The 20,595-nt window shown below is 37.5% G+C and overlaps 1 protein-coding gene and 1 long non-coding RNA gene across 2 annotated transcripts in view; one reads left to right on the top strand and one right to left on the bottom strand.

The window, feature by feature from the left end:
• Positions 1-7,476, top strand: part of LOC121255867 (mediator of RNA polymerase II transcription subunit 22b-like) — a 15,044-nt gene extending 7,568 nt beyond the window's left edge. Inside the window, exons 2-3 of the mRNA XM_041156408.1 lie at positions 6,454-6,519; positions 6,951-7,476. Of these exons, the coding sequence (XP_041012342.1) occupies positions 6,454-6,519; positions 6,951-7,199 (315 nt within the window). The 3' untranslated portion in view covers positions 7,200-7,476. The remainder of the gene's footprint in view (positions 1-6,453; positions 6,520-6,950) is intronic.
• The window catches only part of LOC121255868, a 26,047-nt gene extending 5,452 nt beyond the window's left edge, over positions 1-20,595 (bottom strand). The window contains exons 1-2 of the long non-coding RNA XR_005938870.1: positions 20,584-20,595; positions 3,761-3,769 (exon numbers count right to left, since the gene is read on the bottom strand). This is a non-coding gene — a long non-coding RNA (uncharacterized LOC121255868). The remainder of the gene's footprint in view (positions 1-3,760; positions 3,770-20,583) is intronic.

Below are 20,595 nucleotides of genomic sequence, written 5' to 3'. Positions count from 1 at the left end.
CCCAATCTTGGGCTGCTCTACTAAAAGTGACATTCCATTGGATTTGGTCCCCTGAACGAACCATGAGGTCCGCCACCGAAGCTTCCTGATCACATGCCACTCGGAAAACGGATGGGAAAGAGTCCTTTAGAGCCACCTCTCCACACCAAATGTCCCTCCAAAATTTTATATGAGTACCCTCCCCCACCATCAATTTTGTATGGCAAGTAAAGACCTCCCACCCTCTTCTTATTTGCTTCCAAACCCCCACACCATAGGACCCATTCCCCTCTCTAGTACACCAACCCCCCCCCCCCCCCCCCCCCCCCCCCCCAAAAAAAAAAAAAAATAGATTGCCATGTTTGCAATCCACCACTACTTTCCAAAGAGCTTCTGGTTCCATATTGTATCTCCAAAGCCATTTCTCAAGAAGTGCTCGATTAAACATTCTCAAGTTTTTTATCCCCAACCCACTTGACGGAATTGGCCTACATACCTTGTCCTAGCTGGCTAGGTGAAACTTGAAATCATCCCCCATCCCACTCCATAAGAAATCACGATAGAGTTTTTAGATCCGTGCCACCACGCAAGCTGGAATTGGAAATATAGACATAAAGTAAGTTGGTAAGTTAGAGAGGGTACTTTTGATAAGAGTCACCCGGCCTCCTTTCGACAAATATAATCTCTTCCACCCTGCTAATCTTCGTTCTATTTTCTCAATAATTGTGTCCCAAATAGAAAAAGCCTGTGATGCGGCCCCCAACGGTAATCCCAAGTATGTCATAGGAAAAGAAGCGACCTTACACCCGGGTGTAGTAGCCAATTGCCGAGTATTACTAACGTTCCCAATTGGCACTAATTCTGATTTATCAAAATTCACTCGTAAACCTGACACTTCGAAGCAAAGAAGAAGTGCCTTCAGTGCCCTAAGTTGGTCTTGCTCTACCTTGCAGATAATAAGAGTGTCATCTGTAAATAGTAAGTGTGAAACCGAGATAAGGCTCTTGTTCAGATCACCCGCTGAAAATCTAGCCATAAAACCGTTTCTAACCACAGCCGATAGCATCCTACTCAGTGCCTCCATGATGACAACAAATAGAAGAGGGGACAGGGGATCTCCTTGTCTTAGGCCTGGAGAGCTGTTAAAGAAACCCTCTAGGTTGCCATTGATCAGAACTGAGAATCTTGCCGTTGAAATACACCATCTGATCCACATACACCATTTCTCCCCAAAGCCACATCTCTTTAATAAATAAAGGAGGAAGTCCCAGTTTACATGATCATATGCATTTTCCATATCTAGCTTACAGATAATCCCTGGATTACCAGACTTTAATCTACTATCCAAATATTCATTGACTATTAGGACTGAATCTAGGAGTTGGCGACCCCTTACAAAAGCATTTTGTGGCTTTGAGATTATCTTACCTTTGACCACTCCTAGCCTGTTTGCAAGCACCTTGGAAATGATTTTGTAAACCCCGACTAATGGGCCTAAAGTCCTTCACTTCCGATGCTCCTGTCTTTTTCGGGATCAACGCAATAAAAGTAACATTCAAACTTTTCTTGAACTTTCTAGCCAAGAATAACTCCTGGAACACATTCATAATATCCTCCTTCACTACCTCCCAACATGTTTGGAAGAAGCCAATCGAAAATCTGTCTGGACCTAGTGCTTTATCTTTCACCATTTTTCTGACCACATCATATACCTTCTCTTCCTCAAAAGCTCTTTCCAACAAAGACGCTGACTGTGGCTCAATAGAATCAAAACCAAGTCCATCTAATTTTGGCCTCCAACCTCACCTTCTGTAAATAAATGTTCAAAGAAACTCACCACATGCTCCCGAATCATAAGGGGCCTCTGTGCATGCTCTACCATTGATTTTCAGCATCTCAATGGTATTATTTCTCCTATGAGAATTAGCCACTCAATGAAAGAATTTTGTGCTTCGATCCCCTTCTTTCAACCAAAGTATTCTTGACTTTTGTCGCCAAGAGATCTCCTCTACAGATAATACTCTTTCCAACTCTGAGGCCAGCTCTGTCTTACGTGAGACTTCCTCTGAGATGAGGAAGACTCTATCTTCAGTAATCCTCTCAAGATTCTTAGTTCTCCCATCATGGTTTTCTTTTTGTTCCCCTATGTCACCAAATGTTTGAGAATTCCAAAGCTTTAAATCATTCTTTAAAGCTTTTAGGTTGCCTGCTAGATTATGAGAAGGAGTAGCATGAAACTGATATGATGACCACCAAAGCCTTACCCTGTCTACGAAGCCTTCACTTTTAAGCCACATGTTTTCGAATTTAAAATAGCAACGAGCTCTTTGAATACTGCCTCCATCTAGCAAAATGGGAAAATGATCCGAGCAGAGACGCGACAGTCTCTTCTTACATACCTCTAGATAATGACTTTCCCAATCCGGCGATATTAGGAATTTGTCCAGCCGAGACCATGTCTGACTATTAGACCAGGTAAAGGGACCACCTATTAATGGGAGATCCACCAGGTTCAAGTCAAAAATGCACTCTGAAAAATCTATCATGGCTGGACGTATACGACTGTTTCTAGATCTCTCACTAGGGAACCTTATTACGTTAAAATCACCACCCATGCACCAAGGGAGGTCCCACCAGCTGTATATTCTAGCGAGTTCTTCCCACAAATGCCTTCTGTTGTTGTCAACATTCGGTCCATATATATGCAAACGCCTACAAGAAATTATCCTCTACCATTTTAAAGGAACATGCCACTGTGTATTCTCCTAAAAACTCCTCTATTTTCTTCACCACTCTTTTATCCTACATCATAAGGATACCACCTGATGCCCCATTCGAAGCCAGATAAACCCAATCTGCATACGAGCAACTCCATACATTTCTCACTAGTTTTTTGGTCACCCATTTCAACTTAGTTTCTTGTAAATAAACAATATCCGCCTTCCATTCCTGAAGCAAGTTTTTTATGCGAAGTTACTTATTACCCTCATTCAGCCCACGCACATTCCATGATACAATTTTCGGCTTCATAAAGAAATGGCAGTACCCTTCTCTTTGGACCTATCTCGGCTTGATCTACCCTCACTCAAAGACCAATTAAGGTCTGATTTGGATTCACAATCCATCTCAACTCATCTCACTACTATTTACTACTATTCATCAACTTTAACTCACAACTCTCACTACTATTCATAACTCATCTCAATTCATCTTTGAATCCAAACGAGGTCTAAGTCTTTTAAGCTCCCTCTGTTTCTTGGATCCAGCTTTCTTGGACTGAGAATGACCCACCTCAATGACTGTGAGAAGGGCCATAAACTGCTCTTCGTAACCCACACACTCCATTCCCAGCACATGTTGAATGTCCTTTACCTTTTTGAGCACCCAATAAGAGATCTCAAACTCATTTGGTAACAAATAGTTCAGTGGGAATGGCTCCCTATCCCCACCATCTCCCTCCCCTCCAAACAGGTTACATCCTTCCCATTCAACCACAATACCCACATTGGTCTCCACATTATCAGAGGGGTGGGTAATCGCTTGTGTTTCAGGAACCAAAAACATATCTTCACTAACCTCTGTAAGCCTCTATTGTAGCCTCGCGAGATTGTCCTCCATGCAATCCAAACTCCTCTCGTCCCCCCACCTTCTGATAATACCTCATTAAGCTCGAACACAATAGATGACACCACCATCTGGGAAGGTGTTGGTTCCATGTTAAGGATCGGGAATTTCTGTGTGCAGGACTTAGGGAAGAAAATTTTTGGTGTCATTACTTTACCTTCTTCCTCTATGCGCGACAATAGGATGTGCTCCACCACCATTGCCGCGTTCACTGCTGTGGTGATGGAAAGCATCCCAGAATGCTTCGGCGCTCTAGTCTGTGCCGTCCCCCTGGCTGGGAAGCCATCCGTGAAGTCTTCGTTCACACCAGAGGGTACCAGCGTGTGAGAATGTCTCTTTGCTTGTACCACCTCACTTTGCTCGGCATAGATGCTATCGGAATCCAACTTAGGTGTTCCTGGCATACTAGTTGCGACCATCAGAACCACCTCCGACAGCGTGGTCTGGGTCTCGCCTGTTGATGGGCGTGCCTCACCAGCACCCCGTCTTCTCTAAACGTGACCGGGGCCAGCCCTTGTTTTGGCCCACAGGTTGAGGCCCATTACGTAGGCCCAAGTCCAACTTGGCCTTTCCTCTACCCACTGGAGCTTTATTGAATGTAAGGGTTTCCTCGGGCCTATTATTTGGCCCATATGAGGCCATGCCTTTTACTCTTTTTTCTTCAGCCAATGCACTATCTAACCAACCCAAGCCCAGTCCCAAGCCCATCCTCTCCTGCAGAAAATCAATTTGCTTTTTCATTTCTAGCAGAGCAGAGTACACGCCATCCTCTTTCAAGCCGACAACGCAGCTGCCACTACCATATTGCCTTTGCACAGCACCTCCTTTCAAACTGATAGGCATGTTAGTCCTTCCCTCCTTTTGTTGGAGGACCTCTCTGTACGACCGCCTGTTGGGTTGGTTCACTACCATCTCCATCGATGGCACCTGGACTGCCCCTCCTCTGTTGCTACCCACATAGCCACCCTCTTTACCAGCCTCCCTCAGTGCATCCACCATCTTCCTACATCTCTTGTCGTCTCTCTCCTCTGGAATGAAGATGAAATTTCTTCTACCACCACCTCCATACTTCAGTAGAGCCATGTAACCACCGCGTGAGTTAGAGCATCTCTGCACAATGAACCCTCTGTCTCCCTCACGATGAGTCATATAGAACTCTTTTCCTCCTCCCCTCAAATAGTCCTCTTAAGGCTTTGGCAAACCAGAATGTCGTGGACCTCCCCAGCCTTATTTCCTTCACAACTCTCCAGCTCCTCTTAGTGATGAGCAAATATTTTCCATCCCTTGTGAACTCAAAAGCTTTTGCTTCTATAACTATTTGGTTCTGGAATCCCATTTTACAGTTCTAGTCAAATAGTAACCTCGCCGTTAAATGCCCCCAGCCACCATTGAAAACGTGATGCATACGGAGAGAAAATAGAGAGAAACCAATGTTTAGAATATGTAATAAGTGTAATAAACTTGCTAATATTTCCCAGTTGATAATTTAGTTTGAATAACATCACTCAATCAATATCAATTTTTACTTATCAATCAATAACATCACTGTTGACAACAACTACTGCTCTAACTTCACAACTCCTAGGAAAAGTAACTTTCCACAGAGTGCATGATTTCAGCATGGGTCGAATCTTATCTACTTGTTTCCTAGCCTGCTCAATTTCAATACTTACTTTGCCACCTAGGAAAAACGTTCATACCATTACTATCAAACTCTTCTTATTCAGGCTAAGGTTTAAACATTCCTTTCAATACATGCTTTTCCGAATGAGATCAAATCTGGTTTTTCTTTATTGAACACTTGAATTTCCAAACTTTGTTTGTGGGGACAAATTCATAATATACTAACTGGTGTCCATAACACAATAAACAATAATTGACAGCATAGTTGTGAAATATATTCTAAGTTGGGACATTAAAGTTTCGGGTATGACATTACTATTTTGACTGCTGGTTGCAGCACTGTAAGTACTCAATCCAAGGCATCTTGCAAAGATGACACAACATGAGCGTACCTGAAGATTGTGTTTGTGATCTTATCACATTTATGCTGAGATAGTGTGCATTCACATATAGAAGTAGGGTCAATAAACAGATAGGTTTGCTAAGGAAAAAGCAGTTTATAGCTAGCATACTGCCAAAGTCCATCAGATCTACTAACAATGAACAGCAATCGGAAGAAGCCTAACAATGAAGTTGATTGAATCAAAACAATGAACACTTGTAACATTGCTCTATGAGCAGAAAAGAACACGGAAATTAATAGAAAGCTTCTCATTGGTAAAACGAAAAGAAGTCTCATCTGTTCTAGATAGGTCAACGCCTAAACACATCATTTGAAATACCAATGACTTCATTGCTCTGATTGAGCAAACGTACTTACAACGTCAATGATTCAAAATTCTTTGCAGTTGGTTTGAAGTGTTTTTGGGTACTTTGTGTTGTTCCCACCTGTTTTAGAAGGGAAGAGTTCCTAGAATTTGCTGAAATGTAATATTGGGAAGGGGAAGTCTGGGCCTCAAAGCCTTAAACTGTGGAAAGCCATTCCATGGCAACATTACCCGAGGTGTACTTGCGGGAAGCTTCTTGCCTATGGCCTGTGCACCCTTGCGATTAGCCGGGACTTTGTTTTCAGACAGCTGGTGCCAACAAAATAAACAAGGAATGTGAAAATGAAATATATTGGTATATACATAAAATAAGGGGTCATTGATCTTGTAATGGATTATTTCCTTTTTCTTTTTCATTTTTGTTAAAGATATCAGCTATGTTTTTTATGTTTTTCTATTTTGGTAAAGGGAAGTTTTACTAAAGCTGGCTTTGTTTTGATACAACCTTTGCTTACTGTAGGTGAATGATCCACCCGTAAGAAATTCACAAGAAGCCTTCATGATGGAGATGCGTGCAGCTAGAATGGTAAGAGTAGTTGCTCCTCTCTCTCTCTCTCTTCTCTATCTGAGAGGTGTGAATGTGACATGTACTTGTCGCAGGAATCTCATTTATCTATATCTAGATTGCGAGCTCGTGAAGGTTTGGATTGTCAAGGAATTTTGGAGAGTTATCTGTAACGGAAAATTTTGCCCATGTGCTTGGCCTAGAGTAAAATATGACCTCAGTAAAATCTGTGGTGCTATCCTTTGAAATTTCTTAGACCATATAAGTTCCCGACTTTTGTGCTTGTTTCTTGCAAAAACTGATGCTGTTGATTGTGGATTGAGAAGTTAGAACTTTGAATGTACTTGGCTGGGGCTTGGCTGGGGTCTCTCTGGCCTCATCAGTATGACCCTAAACTAATGCAATCTTTCTAAACCTTCAGTTTATTATTGCTTACATACATTCTATTATAGGTTCAAGCAGCTGACTCCCTGCTTAAGTTGGTGTCAGAGCTTAAGCAAACAGCAATCTTTTCAGGATTTGCATCACTTAATGACCATGTGGAGCAAAGAACAGTTGAGTTTAACCAACATGCAGAGAAGACAGATCGGATGTTGGCTAGAATTGGAGAGGAGGCAGCTGCCAGCCTTAAGGAGCTTGAAGCGCATTATTATTCTTCTGCGGAGAGGGCGAGTCAATTGCAAAATGGGGATTTACGATGAACAGCACAAGAGCAGCTGCTGCTCGTTTCTTTCAAGATTCCCACCCACTCCCATTTCTTAGTTCACCCCTTTTTTGGTGGGGCGTGGGGTTGTCGGACCTGTTTGACGGATTTAAACTCTCATGAGGGTCTATAGCAATATTTCCATTCAAACACTAACTACAACTTCAAGTTTCTGTTATAGGTTAACTGCATGGTCTGGATCATTTATAAGTTCCATTGTAAATGTTTTTATGCCACCAGTGATTAAATTGTCAATGAATCCAACGGGGGTATGAATGTATGATTTAGAACAGGTTAGCATCCGTATGTGTTTCTTTGGGTCACACAATGAGCACATGCGAACTCTGCAATATTACACTAAAAAACGCCAAATTATAGCAGAGAATGAGCATCCCTTGGAACAGCCCAATTGTTAAGGCTGGTCACCTGGGTTCTGGACTGGGTACTCGGGTATATCTGGCCTGGAACCAGGGTTTCAAACCCGGGCCAGAAACTCCGGCCCGGATTAACCCGGGCTATAACCCTGGGTGAATCCGGAGTGGAAATCCGGAAATTCGGGTACTGGTTGTACCTGATTTTTTTTTAAAGCCTAAATTTAGTTAAAACTTTCTCAAGAAAAACTAGTGTTGAAAAGCATAACGTTTTTATATAAAATCTTATATTTTATTACAATTTCTTTTAAAAAAATGATGTTGAAAAGCATAATTTCTTTATAAATAAAAACCTATATTTTATTAAATTTTTTTCAAGAATTCATGATGAAAAACATGATACTAATGCCTTGAACAAGGTTCATAATAATAAAATTAAATATATCAAAATAGAAAACTAAATGTATGTAAAAAATAACTAAACCTAGAAACTAATTACGTTTTTAACTCAATGTATCTAAAAAAAAAAAAAAAAAATCAATATTAATCATTTAAAATGCATGGAACACACAATACAATTCACTACATATTACATTATTTGGTAGTTATATATTATGTAACAAAACACAAAATTACAAGATATGAATTACAAAATGAGTAGCATAGTTTTCCAAAGTGATGCTTGAAGTGATCATTTCTGTCACTGATAAACCAACAAAAGCCCAAGCATACTGAGTAGATAGGTTGCCAATGCTGAGCACCACCCCACCCGCCTTTACAAACAAAACAGAGGGCCAGTTATTCTACATCAAGCACGATAACGAAATTACATAACAATTGTAACTGATGATGCCATTGAACCAATACTCATGTCCAACTGACATAAGCTCCTGTAGTTAACTAAGACAAATATATTATGTTCCAGGGGTTTTCAAAAATCCATAGAACAAAGTTGTGCTCCATTGAAGTAGGTAGAAGCATACCATCCTCTATTTCTAGCATGCTAAATAGAACCCCCAAACAAATGTAGAATGTCTGCTTGGGTTTTGTGAGAAGAGAAGAATAATGTAGACACTATAATTGAAGCAGTCAAGAATCAAATGGAGGAGACTTATATAAAGGAGGTTTCTTATTTGAGTACCCAACTGAGTACACCACTACAACAACTGAGAACCCAACAAGAAAATGAAGCGTTAAACAAATAAAAGGAAAACAACCACCACTGCCTACTAGACATACAAAGTAATAACCATGATTAAAGCTGCTTTAGATTAAGAAGGTATGGTAACACTAAAAACTGCACAAATATTAATGCGCCTATAATTCCTCCAATAGTCAGTGTTGTATCTGCCCATCAAATCAAACACATTCATTATCCAAGCAAGAGTTTAAACTTTGTTTCCTTTTTTCAACAAAGAATTCAAACTTTTAACTTTTCAGCATCATATCTCTGCTAAAATTTTTAAAAAACATTGATGTCTAGTTATATTTGTAACTCATCCAAACAAACCAACCAAAAAACCATGAGCAAAACAGACCCAGGTTAACTACTTAGGCAAAGGTGGAACCAAATAAGAAAATACAATCTTAGAGCTAATATTAAAGCAGATTTCAGGTTTTTTTTTTCTCTTGGAAAAAAATCGTTGAACCCTTAGTCTACACATAAGTATAGTAAACAAAAAAAAAAAAAAAAATGAAAATGATTGAACTTTCGATATAAATAGGCTCAAATATAACAGATTATAGATCTGAACTTGAATAAAGAAGAAAAATCTAGCACTGAATACACTAAAAAAATGCTAGAAACAAGTCAGGTGTGTGGTGTTGGCAAAATAAACCAGCTGTTGAGTAGATTTACTCTCTTAAAATATACTTTTTTGTTTGAAATGCAAATCTCCACAAAATAATGCAGGAATTTGATTTTTTAAGAACATCAAAGTCATATACGACATCTTCACGAGTAAAACAATAAACTATAGAATGTCGTGCTGGATGATGCATTCAAATCTACAGATGTCCACGAGTCGTATACCAGATCTCCACGAGTCAAAAGCTACGGAAGAAAGATGCAATAGATCTAACCTGAACATAATAGCATCAGTCCAAGGGTATCTTGTCCTAGCATCGTCATACCAATAATTAAATAAAAATCTAATCAAACCAATGTAAATGCAATAACACTTAAAACATGCAAAATATTTGAAAAAAATGAGTCTATGCTTTAACGTTTCCCACATAACGCTTAATGTTTTCTCACAACCCATTTCAAAGTCGAGTAATGAAATTTGAGAATAAAATAGACCCAAATCGAAATAAAATACAGAGAAGAAACCTTGGATTCTTGACGTCGACGACAGAGCGAAAAAAGTGATGAAAAGTTGAATGTAATGGTCTTTCTGTATTAAGAACCCAGTAATATACAATAACAAAACAATAAGGCAATAAATTGAGAACCCAGAAAGAACATAAGATAAAAACCAAGAAATCGACTTTTGATTCCCTGAGAGAGATTTTCGAGTAATCTCCAAACTCCTTACAAACAATGAAATTCACTTTGTAATTTTTCCAGTCCCCTTCCATTTACAAGAGTTTGTTATTTATACTAAGGCTACACAATAAAATGCAGCCATTTAATACAATTAATCAATTGAAAGCAACAGCTATTTACAATTGCCAAAATGCCCCATATCATTAAACGCAACGCACCACTTCAAGTAGCCGTTTCACCTCTTCAGGCTTAAATGCAACGCATTATTTCAATCTTCAAATAACCATTAATCTTCAAATAGCCGTTAAGCCCACAATTCCTCATACTTGCTACTGCTTCCTATTGCTTCTTCAGAAACTTACCCACGACAAATTCTTCTATAAACCTTTCTAAAAGAGAGCCATTACATTCCCCCTCCCTTAAGACTCTTGTCTACAAGACGTTATTAGAATTTTTTTTTTTCTTTTAGAGAACCTTACCCACTAGGTGTGGATAAAGGCCTCTTAGGTTCCATAAAGATTCCCAAGAACTATCCCCAACAGGAGCTCCCAGCCACTTGATAAGGACCTCAGTAATAGACTGATTACCTTGTTTCCTCATCCTTCTTTCTAAAATTAATTCAGGCTTTGGCTAAATCTATCTAGCTGCATCTGTTGGGGGAAGAGTTGGCAGTGGAGTAATGCCTTGACCCAGCTTTTTTCAACATGACACATGGAACACAGGATGTATGGAAGAAGAAGATGGCAACTGTAACTTATAAGCAACAGATCCTATCTTTTCCAAAACCTGAAAAGGTCCATAAAAGCGAGGAGCAAGTTTTATATTATGCCTCAAAGAAACTGACTTTTGTCTGTAGGGCTGTAATCTCAAAAACACCTAGTCAAAAACTTGAAAACTCCTCTCAGACCTTCTCTTGTCAGCATAAAACTTCATTCTATGTTGAGCCTTATGGATGTTTTCCTTCAACAAAGATAAAATCTGCTCCCTAAACTTCAATTGGATATCCACATATTGATTATGAGTAGTACCAGGCACATAAGACAACAACTTAGGTGAGGGATATCCATAAAGAGCTTCAAATGGAGTAATACCTGTAGAAGAGTGAGTTGTAGTGTTATAACACCACTCAACTATAGACAACCACGTAGACCATTCTTTAGGCTTCTGTCCAGCATAGCATCTCAAATAAGTTTCCAAGCTTTTATTCAATGCCTCAGTTTGTCTATCTGATTGTGGATGGTAGGCTGAGCTAAAATCTAATAAAGTACCCTGTAAAAGAAACAATTGCCTCCAAAAGGAGTTGGTAAAAACTAGATCTCTATCCGAAACTATGGATTTAGGCAATCTATGAAGTTTAAAAACACCAGAAAAAAAACTTGTGCAACCTTAGTGGCTGTGTAAGGATGTGATAAAAGAAAGAAATGAGCAAACTTTGTTAACCTGTCAATAACAACAAACACCACAGAATAGTCGTTGGATGATGGCAACCCTTCCACAAAATCCATAGAGATATCATGCCAAGGAAGATCTGGAACAGGTAATGGTTGTTGTAAGCCAGGATATTGCACATTTTCATGTTTATTAACTTGACAGATTTCATACTTTTGCACCAGTTTCTTAATATATTGCCTCATGCCTTCCCAAAAAAAATCCAACCTAACCTTTTTAAGAGTTCTATGATAGCCTACGTGGTCTGCCTGTGGGTTATTATGAATGAATCGTAAAATTCTTGCCTGGAAAGGTGAAGATGGTATCACAACCAACCTTCCCTTCCTTAACAATAACCCTTGCTGCAAAGAATAGTGTTTAGGACCCTCTTGCCCTTGCTGTAACTTAGATAGAATCTCAGAAGCTTTGGGAGCATTTTTGAATTCCTCTATCCACAAAGGGGTAGGGAAATATATTAGAGCAACCGTGGCTAATTCTTCTTCATTTCTTTTAGAAAGTGCATCAGCTACAAAATTTTCCTTGCCCTTCTTATAAACAACTGTAAAATCATACCCAATCAACTTGGAGATCCATTTTTGTTGTGCCTCAGTTCCCACCTTTTGTTCAATCAAATACTTTAAAGCCTGTTGGTCAGTCTTCACCTTAAAAGTATGGCCAAGCAAGTAAGGCCTCCATTGAGTCACTGCAGAGACAAGAGCTAACAACTCTTTTTCATAAGTGGAAAGCAATAAGGCTTTACCTTTCAAGGCCTTGCTGTAGAAGGCAATTGGGTGGCCCTTTTGCATAAGGATAGCTCCCATCACAATGCCTGAAGCATCACATTCAATAATGAATGTTTTTGAAAAGTCTGGTAAATTTAAAACTGGAGGATTGCTAACAACCTTTTTCAAAGCTTCAAAGGCAACTGTAGCAGCTTCATCCCAATGAAATGAGTTCTTTTTTAACAAGGAGGTCAAAGGGGTTGCAATGGATCCATAAGGTCTTATGAATTTTTTGTAGTAGCCTGTAAGGCCCAAAAACCCTTTTAAGGATTTCAAAGTTTTGGGGCTAGGCCACTGCACCATGGCTAAAGTCTTGGAAGGATCTGCTTGAACCCCCTTCCCTGAAATGATGTGGCCCAAGCATTTGATTTCAGAAGCCCCAAATTTACATTTTGACATCTTAGCATACAAGGTATGTTGCTCCAATACTTGCAAAACAGATTTCAAATGATGAACATGCTCTTCTATATTTCTACTACAGATTAGTATGTCATCGAAGAAAACTAGTACAAATCTCCTGAAAAAAGGCTTGAATATGTCATTCATAAGCCCTTGGAAAGTTACTGGTGCATTGGTAAGCCCAAAGGGCATTACCAAGAACTCATAGTGTCTTTCATGAGTTCTAAAAGTTGTTTTGGGAATGTCTTGCTCTCTCACTCTGATTTGATGATATCTAGCCCTCAAATCCAACTTAGAAAACACTTGTGCATCAAAGAGTTCATCTAACAACTCATCAATGACAAGTATTGGAAACTTATCTTTGATGGTTACTTGATTGAGTGCATGATAATCAATGCACATCCTCCAAGTGCCATTAGCTTTTTTAACTAGTAAAATAGGTGATGAAAAATGACTTTGGCTGGGTTTCACCACCGCAGAAGCCAATAATTCTTGAATAATCTTCTCAATTTCTGCCTTCTAGTAATGGGGATACCTATATGGCCTAATAGAAACAAGGTTTGCCCTTCTTTAAGATTAATATGATGGTTAAAAGCCCTATTAGGTGGTAAGCCAACAGGTTCAGAAAAAACCCTTGGATATGCATTCAATAACTCAGTAATGACCCCAGGAGTGAACTCAGGTGCTGTCTTCTGATCTACACCCACTAGTTGTAAGAACTAGGGGTGTAACCGGTCTGGTCCGGTCTGGTTTTGGATAAAATTTAGGATCAAACCGGTATGTACTGATTTTTGTATTTTTCAAAACCGATTACGCACCGGTTATCTTCCTAAATCGGTATATCCAGTTTTACCGGTTTCCGGTCCGGTCTGATTCGATTTTTCGGTTTTTTAAAATGTAAGTTTGTCATTAAAAAATAAAAATCTGTTAATAAAAAAGAACTGCTTTAAAAAATCTATTCTAAAAATCTGTTCCTATTACAAAATCTGTTTTAGTAAAAAAATTAGTATTAGTTATAAACTTATATATTAGTATAGCTATATAATATATTAGACTATATAATAGTATTAATATTATACTATTAGTATAGTTATATATTAGTATTAGTCATAAGCTTATATATTAGTATAGCTATATAATATATTAGACTATATATAATATAATTTAATATATATATTTTATATTTAAAGCATATGATCAATTAAATTTTCATCTTCAAGATTAAACTTTTATTTTATAAATTATAATAACATTATCTTATATATAATTATATTAATAACATATAATAAAAAAAATTACAAATGTTCATATTTAAGATTAACATTTTATGTTATAATTTATAAATTATAATATGAAATTATTTGATATATGATATAATTATATATATTATATATAAAAATTTCACATATAATTATATATTATATATAAAACTTATATATACAATATTACTTTTTATATTTTTTCCCTCAATCGGTCCGGTTCGGTCCGGTCCCGAAAATCGTAGAACCGGAACTGGACCGGTTCCGGCCGGTTTGCATAATTCAAGAACCGGTTCTGGACCGGACCGGTTCAAAACTGGTCCAACCAGTCCAGATCGGTTTTTTGTTTTAAACTTACACCCCTACTAAGAACCACCCTTGGCCATTTACCAAATCAGGTTTAAGCCATTTGTCTCCCATCAGCACATCAACAGTGCCAGTACTAATTCCCTGCAACACTACATTATCCTTTCCTAACTTAAAGCTCATTGACATCTTAGTAAAGTCCCAGTGAATAGACCCCAGAGTTTTGAGCCATTGCACCCCAAGAACAATGTCATAGCCCCTAATGACAGCACATGAAATGGAACAGAAAATTTAGACGCTTGTATTCTGATTACTTCTTCACCTTTTCCTCGACTTCGTACTTTAGTCCCATCAGCAACCCTTACCTGCAAGCTTGAATCCCTTTCAATCCTCAACTCAGCCTTCTGAACTACTTGTGGATTCAAGAAGTTATGAGTACTTCCTGAGTCCACTAAAATTTCAACAGCACAGGCACCAATTCTCCCATGCAATCTCATTGCATTGCTGGTAGAACAGCCTGAGATGGCATTAATAGACACCTCAACACCTCCCTCCCCCTCTTCTTGAACTATAGCATGTCCATCTTTATCTCCTCAACACAACTCATCCTCATTCACCCTATAGGGGTCTGAAACCTCTTGATCAACTTGCAAAAGGTAAACATTGGGATTTTTACATTTATGAGTGGGATTTCACTTCTCATCACAGTGATAACAAAGTCCCCTCCTCCTTTTCTCATCCATCTGAGAAGAGAAAACCTTTTTGACTGGTATAGGACTTCTCTGCACTATGGTACTATCCACACCCTTTTCTTGTTGTATCTTGCTTCCACTCAACCCATTATTTTTTCAGGATTTCCTAGATGCCCATAAGTACTCTTCTTGAATCTTTGCAAGACCAAAGGCTACATTCAAATTGATAGGATTGAGCATTCGAACAGGCAATCGAATCTCATCTTTCAATCCACTCATAAAACAGCTTAATTTGAGCCTATCTGACAGTCCCTTGAGCCTATTGGATAAAGACTCAAACTATGCCTTGTAACTAGACATAGTGGAAGTTTGCTTAAGACGAGTCAAATCTTCCATGGGATCATCATAAGCTGTAGGCCCAAACCTAATCAGGAGGGCCTTTACAAATGAATCCCAACTATTGAGAATGCCACCATCCACAACACCTTGATACCACATGAGGGCCTCACCCTCCATGTGATAAGAGGCCATAAGAAGCCTCTGATTCAAAGAAATCTGGTGGAACTCAAAATATTGAGTTGCCTTAAACACCCAAGCAGAAGAATTGGTTCCCTTAAAGTGAGGAAAATCCAATTTGACTCCCGAGGCAAAGAACCCCTTTCATTAAAATTTATGGGCAACCCATAGGTTATTTCATTAGGACTTACACCTCCCAAAGAACCAGAATTACGCTGGTGAGATTCAATTAAAGATTGCAGCATATCTGTTTACTGGTCTAACCTGCCTGTAATCCCAGAAATTGCAGCATGATGTTCCTCTAGTTGCTTACGCATTCCTTCTTGCTGCCTTAAAGACTCTTCTTGCTGTGCCTTCATTGCTGCCCTAGCTATTGCCCTTGTACTATCCGTCATGAGAGGACTGCCCAGCTGATACCACTTGCAATGGTCTTTTTGGATTAAGAACCCAGTAATATACAATAACAAAACAATAAGGCAATAAATCGAGAACCCAGAAAGAACACAAGATCAAAACCAAGAAATCGACTTTTGATTCCTTGAGAGAGATTTCCGAGTAATCTCCAAACTCCTTACAAACAATGAAATTTACTTCGTAATTTTTCCAGTCCCCTTCCATTTACAAGAGTCTATTATTTATACTAAGGCTACACAGTAAAACGCAGCCGTTTAATACAATTAATCAACTAAAAGCAATGGCTATTTACAATTGCCAAAACGCCCCGTATCATTAAACGCAACGCATTGCTTCAAGTAGCCGTTTCACTTCTTCAGGCATAAACGCAACGCACCATTTCAATCTTCAAATAACCGTTAATCTTCAAATAGCCGTTAAGCTCACAATTCCTCATACTAGCTACTGCTTCCTATTGCTTCTTCAGAAACTTACCGACAAATTCTTCTATAAACCTTTCTAAAAGAGAGCCATTACATTGAAGATGATGGCCACGAGGAAATAGAGCTTCGATCGGCAGAGAAAGAGTGACAGGCAGCTAGGGTTTCAGAATGAGAGAGAGAGAGAGAGAAAGAGAGAGAGAGAGAGATGAATGATGGGATCATGGGGATTAACGATGTCGCTTTGGTTTATAAAAACAACGTCTTTTTGATATTGGCGGTCTATTTTTAAAAAAAATAGGCATCCGAACTTGGTGTACCTGGGTTTCTTTATGCGGGCACCGGCCCGAGTTTGTTCTAGGCCGAACTTGGTTATCTGGGTTCCACATAGGGCCGGAAAAAATTTCGCCCAGACGAATAGGGCCTATAATGTACGTTGAGAAGCAATATGTCAACAAACATGTCATTTAAAATATATTAAAAAATATAAGAAAAAGAATGTTATCGTATCTAATATACTTTTTTTTTTTCTAATGTTAGATATAATTTTAGGGTGTGCAAGTTTAGTATATTTATTTTGAAAAAACAATGAAATTCACTATTAAATTTTTTTTTTCCATGTAGTAGGTCTTAGATTTAATGACCATTTTTTTAAAAAAGAGTACGCGAGTTTTGCATACCTTAAGACTGTAAAAATAATTTCTCTATTATAATATAAGACCCAAATGAGTCAAGGATAGTACTCTAATTGAAGATTTGGTGTTGCACTAACCATGTACCCCTCTTCCAACAATGGCACACTACGTCATGAACCCGAATAGATACGGCTGATAGAATGAAGAAAGGGTGGTGCTAGACCACCGAGAGAACCCTACCGAAATTTTTGTAACGAGGAGTATAATTTTTATTTTTTTTTGGATTTTTTAAAACTTTTTTTAAACCTTTTTAAACGTTAAAAAACCTTTACAAACTCATTTAAAAATACTTATTTAACAATTAAGTAAAAAGAAAGGTAATCAATATATTTTTTTGGGTAGCCACTCTCGGTGAGAGTGGCATTTCCCATGACGAAATAGGGGGCTATTTTATATTGAAATTTATATTGAAATAGAAGTGTTGGTAAAATAGAATAAAAAATGGGAGGTAGGAGCTCAAACAATTTTAAAGAAAGTTTCCAGGCCAGGGATGTCACATGCTCTCGAAAAGATTGATCACTCTTTTATATCGAAAGAAATACAGTCGCAATAAAATTTTATAAAAATAAATTTATAAAATGACGTGATTTAAAATTATTTTATAATAAAAATAATTTTACAATTTGACATACCACATCAAATTATCTATAAACATTAATTTTTTATGACTAAAATATTTCTTTTATATATGTCATTCCAAACCTACGAGCATTGATTTGATCATCTGTTATTGGAATTCATTGCACAAGAATTAATTGTGAATACTGACTTTTCAAAATCCTAAAGGCACTGATTTGATGAAACAGCAAACGTAATTTGTTCTAATTGGAATAATTAATTGCAGTGTAGATTTTCAAAATCCCAGCTGCATTTATTTCAATAGAGATGACTGTATTTCTTCCAATTTAAAATAATAAATTGCATATATATTTTTTTAAATTATTAATTGCAAATGAATTAGTGAGGTGGCGCATTTGGAAACTAAATATAAGCAAAATTAAGGACTTGCTATATATGAATATTATTATATTGGTAACAAATAATTTCCAAACTTTCTAGGATTCGTTTATTAATTCTCTACTAGTTAATTAACTCCATGCCAAAAGTTAATTAATTAAACTAAAAAAGTTTTGTAACTACCCCCAAGACGAGTACTCTCAAGAAGGGAATCATTTGTTTAGATGATTATTCTCAATGTACGCGCCTACGTATGTACAAAAAAAATAGATATTTGTGGCTATTATTTTGCGACAAAAAAAATTATTAGCGATGAAAACAGATTTATTTTAGCTGGAAATAATCATTTCGTTAGAAATAACTAGCCGTAACAAGTCATTTTTCATGTAGCATGTATTCATTCCACTATTTTAAGTGAGATGTTGTAAGCTGTCTTCAGTATTAATAAAGATCTGTTTCATTTCACACAAAAAAAAAAAAAAAAAAGAAAAACAGTTTTTTATTTTTTTATTTTGGGTACATGCAAAGTTATATATATATATATATATATATATATATATATATAAAAACTTCACTCTTATATATATATATATATATATATATATATATATATATATAAACTTCACTCTCTTTAAATTTTTCTTTTAAGAATAATCATCTTAAATTCTTGATATTAAAGGGTAAAATCATTTTTAGAGCCTCTAATAGACTCCTAAGTGATGTAGATATGTAATCTCGATAATTCGACTTAGATTGTATGACAACTAAGGGATTCGGTTTATAAGAATTATGCTTTGCTTGATGTGTATGAGTGAGTTTGAGAATTCTCATCTAACATTCATATAAAAGAAATCTAGACTTTTTTTCCCCTTACGAATGTGATTAATTGCATGATATTTAGAATGACTTCGTAAGCATGCATTAATTGCATTGATTCCATGTCATAGTTGATTAAATTCATCATTTTCTTTAAAGGTTATGTTATAGCTAGCATGTTTAGGACCAAGTTCTCTAACTGAAAATATTTCTTATAATGTTAGAAACTTGTCAATTCAAACCCTATGACAACTAGACAAATGACACTGCAAAAAAACTTAAGTTACGATGATTTTATGCTAAGTAGATTATAATTCCTCCCTCGTGTTTGAATGTGGCAGACCCTATTGTATGAGAGTTCTGCCATATCATACATTTCATATTCTATGTAACATACCCAGAGGCCCAGAAGTATAATTATCTCAAGAATTAGACATGAGTTGTAAGACGAGCACAAAACCCAATTACTTGAAGGAAATCCGCTCCTCTTAAGCAATGTTTGAAACACAAACTCACTTCAACCCATCTCAAACTAATCATTGATTAGATCCATTACTTTTTCAACTTTTTATAAAAAAAGTTAAACACATCTCAACCTACTTAACTCATGCATTTAAACACATCTCAATAGGACCCGGCCTACAAAATACTACTATTCAATGATCAACTCAGATTATCTGAGATCATCTATCTAATAAACCTTATCCAACTTCAACAAATATTAATGAAATGTATTTTTTAGTTATTTATCATGATCTTTAAGACATGAATGGTTCTTAATTTTAACCCGAACTACACTCTTAATTACCGCTCTCCTAGAACGTGAGACACGCATAGTTATGATTTTGTATGGTGTAACTGAAAAGTGTTGGACTTCATGTCATCCCTAACGCCAAATAGAGAGAAATTAATGAAAAGCTTTGATATCTATATTGTCAATATAGACAGCCAGGAATCTATGCGTTTGTCATGGGTCCCTTGAAATCAGCATCCTTTTAACTGAAAAGGTGTCTCTCCCCACACGTTAAAGATGGGGAATAAACCTATATCAGAGAATCCTACGTTCTTAAACAAGGGTTTAGTTTTGTATAGGGTCTCTTGGCAAGCACACTCGAAAGGTCAACCATTTGATCACCATCGTTGACCCAGACAGATCCATATGAATTATTAACCTGACTATCATAGACACGTACTGATTATCGTCATAAAGGTACAACAAAAAACCGCTAAAATACATAAATACTACGATTGCCGTACAAGATAGTTATAAGTTCACTCTCAACTTTGACTGCATTTATTATCATCTATGTGGAGTGTGAGGGAGGCCATTTCTAGTGTCGGACCAAACCACACAGGCCCAACCCACCAGGCACTGATGAGTCTCGGGATAGCCCGACAGTAGGAAATCGGTATGAAAGGATAGGATGGACTGGACCCAAAGAGCGAGGTCGACCCAGAAGGCCCATAAAAGAGTAATGATTATCACACATGAAATGCGGACCACTCAGTTAGAAGGCCTGACATCTCTACTAGCCAACAAGCCGTGTACGTAGGGACATGCATGGCCACTGCCCCAGGTTACCTATAAGCCCCGCTCATTTCTTCTTATGTAAACTTCTCTATTTCTTACGTAAGGTTCCTCCTTTCTGACGTAAGCAAATTCCGATGACGGGATTATGCAACAGTCTGTCATTTTTTCTGGCGACTGCGAGCATCGTCATGTGTGCCGAACCATGAAGGCGTGCCTCTCGAGATATTAGGTGACTTGTAAGGTACGCCCAATGTTTTAAATGTACTGGAAATATTTATATGAGATATTTCCAGTATCGTTGAGTTAAACTTATTTTTAAAT

This window comes from Juglans microcarpa x Juglans regia, chromosome 3D (genome assembly GCF_004785595.1).
Source record: "Juglans microcarpa x Juglans regia isolate MS1-56 chromosome 3D, Jm3101_v1.0, whole genome shotgun sequence".
Taxonomy (NCBI): Eukaryota; Viridiplantae; Streptophyta; class Magnoliopsida; order Fagales; family Juglandaceae; genus Juglans; species Juglans microcarpa x Juglans regia.
The sequence above is the reverse complement of the archived record's forward strand: the minus strand, read 5'-3'. Positions and strand labels throughout refer to the sequence as shown.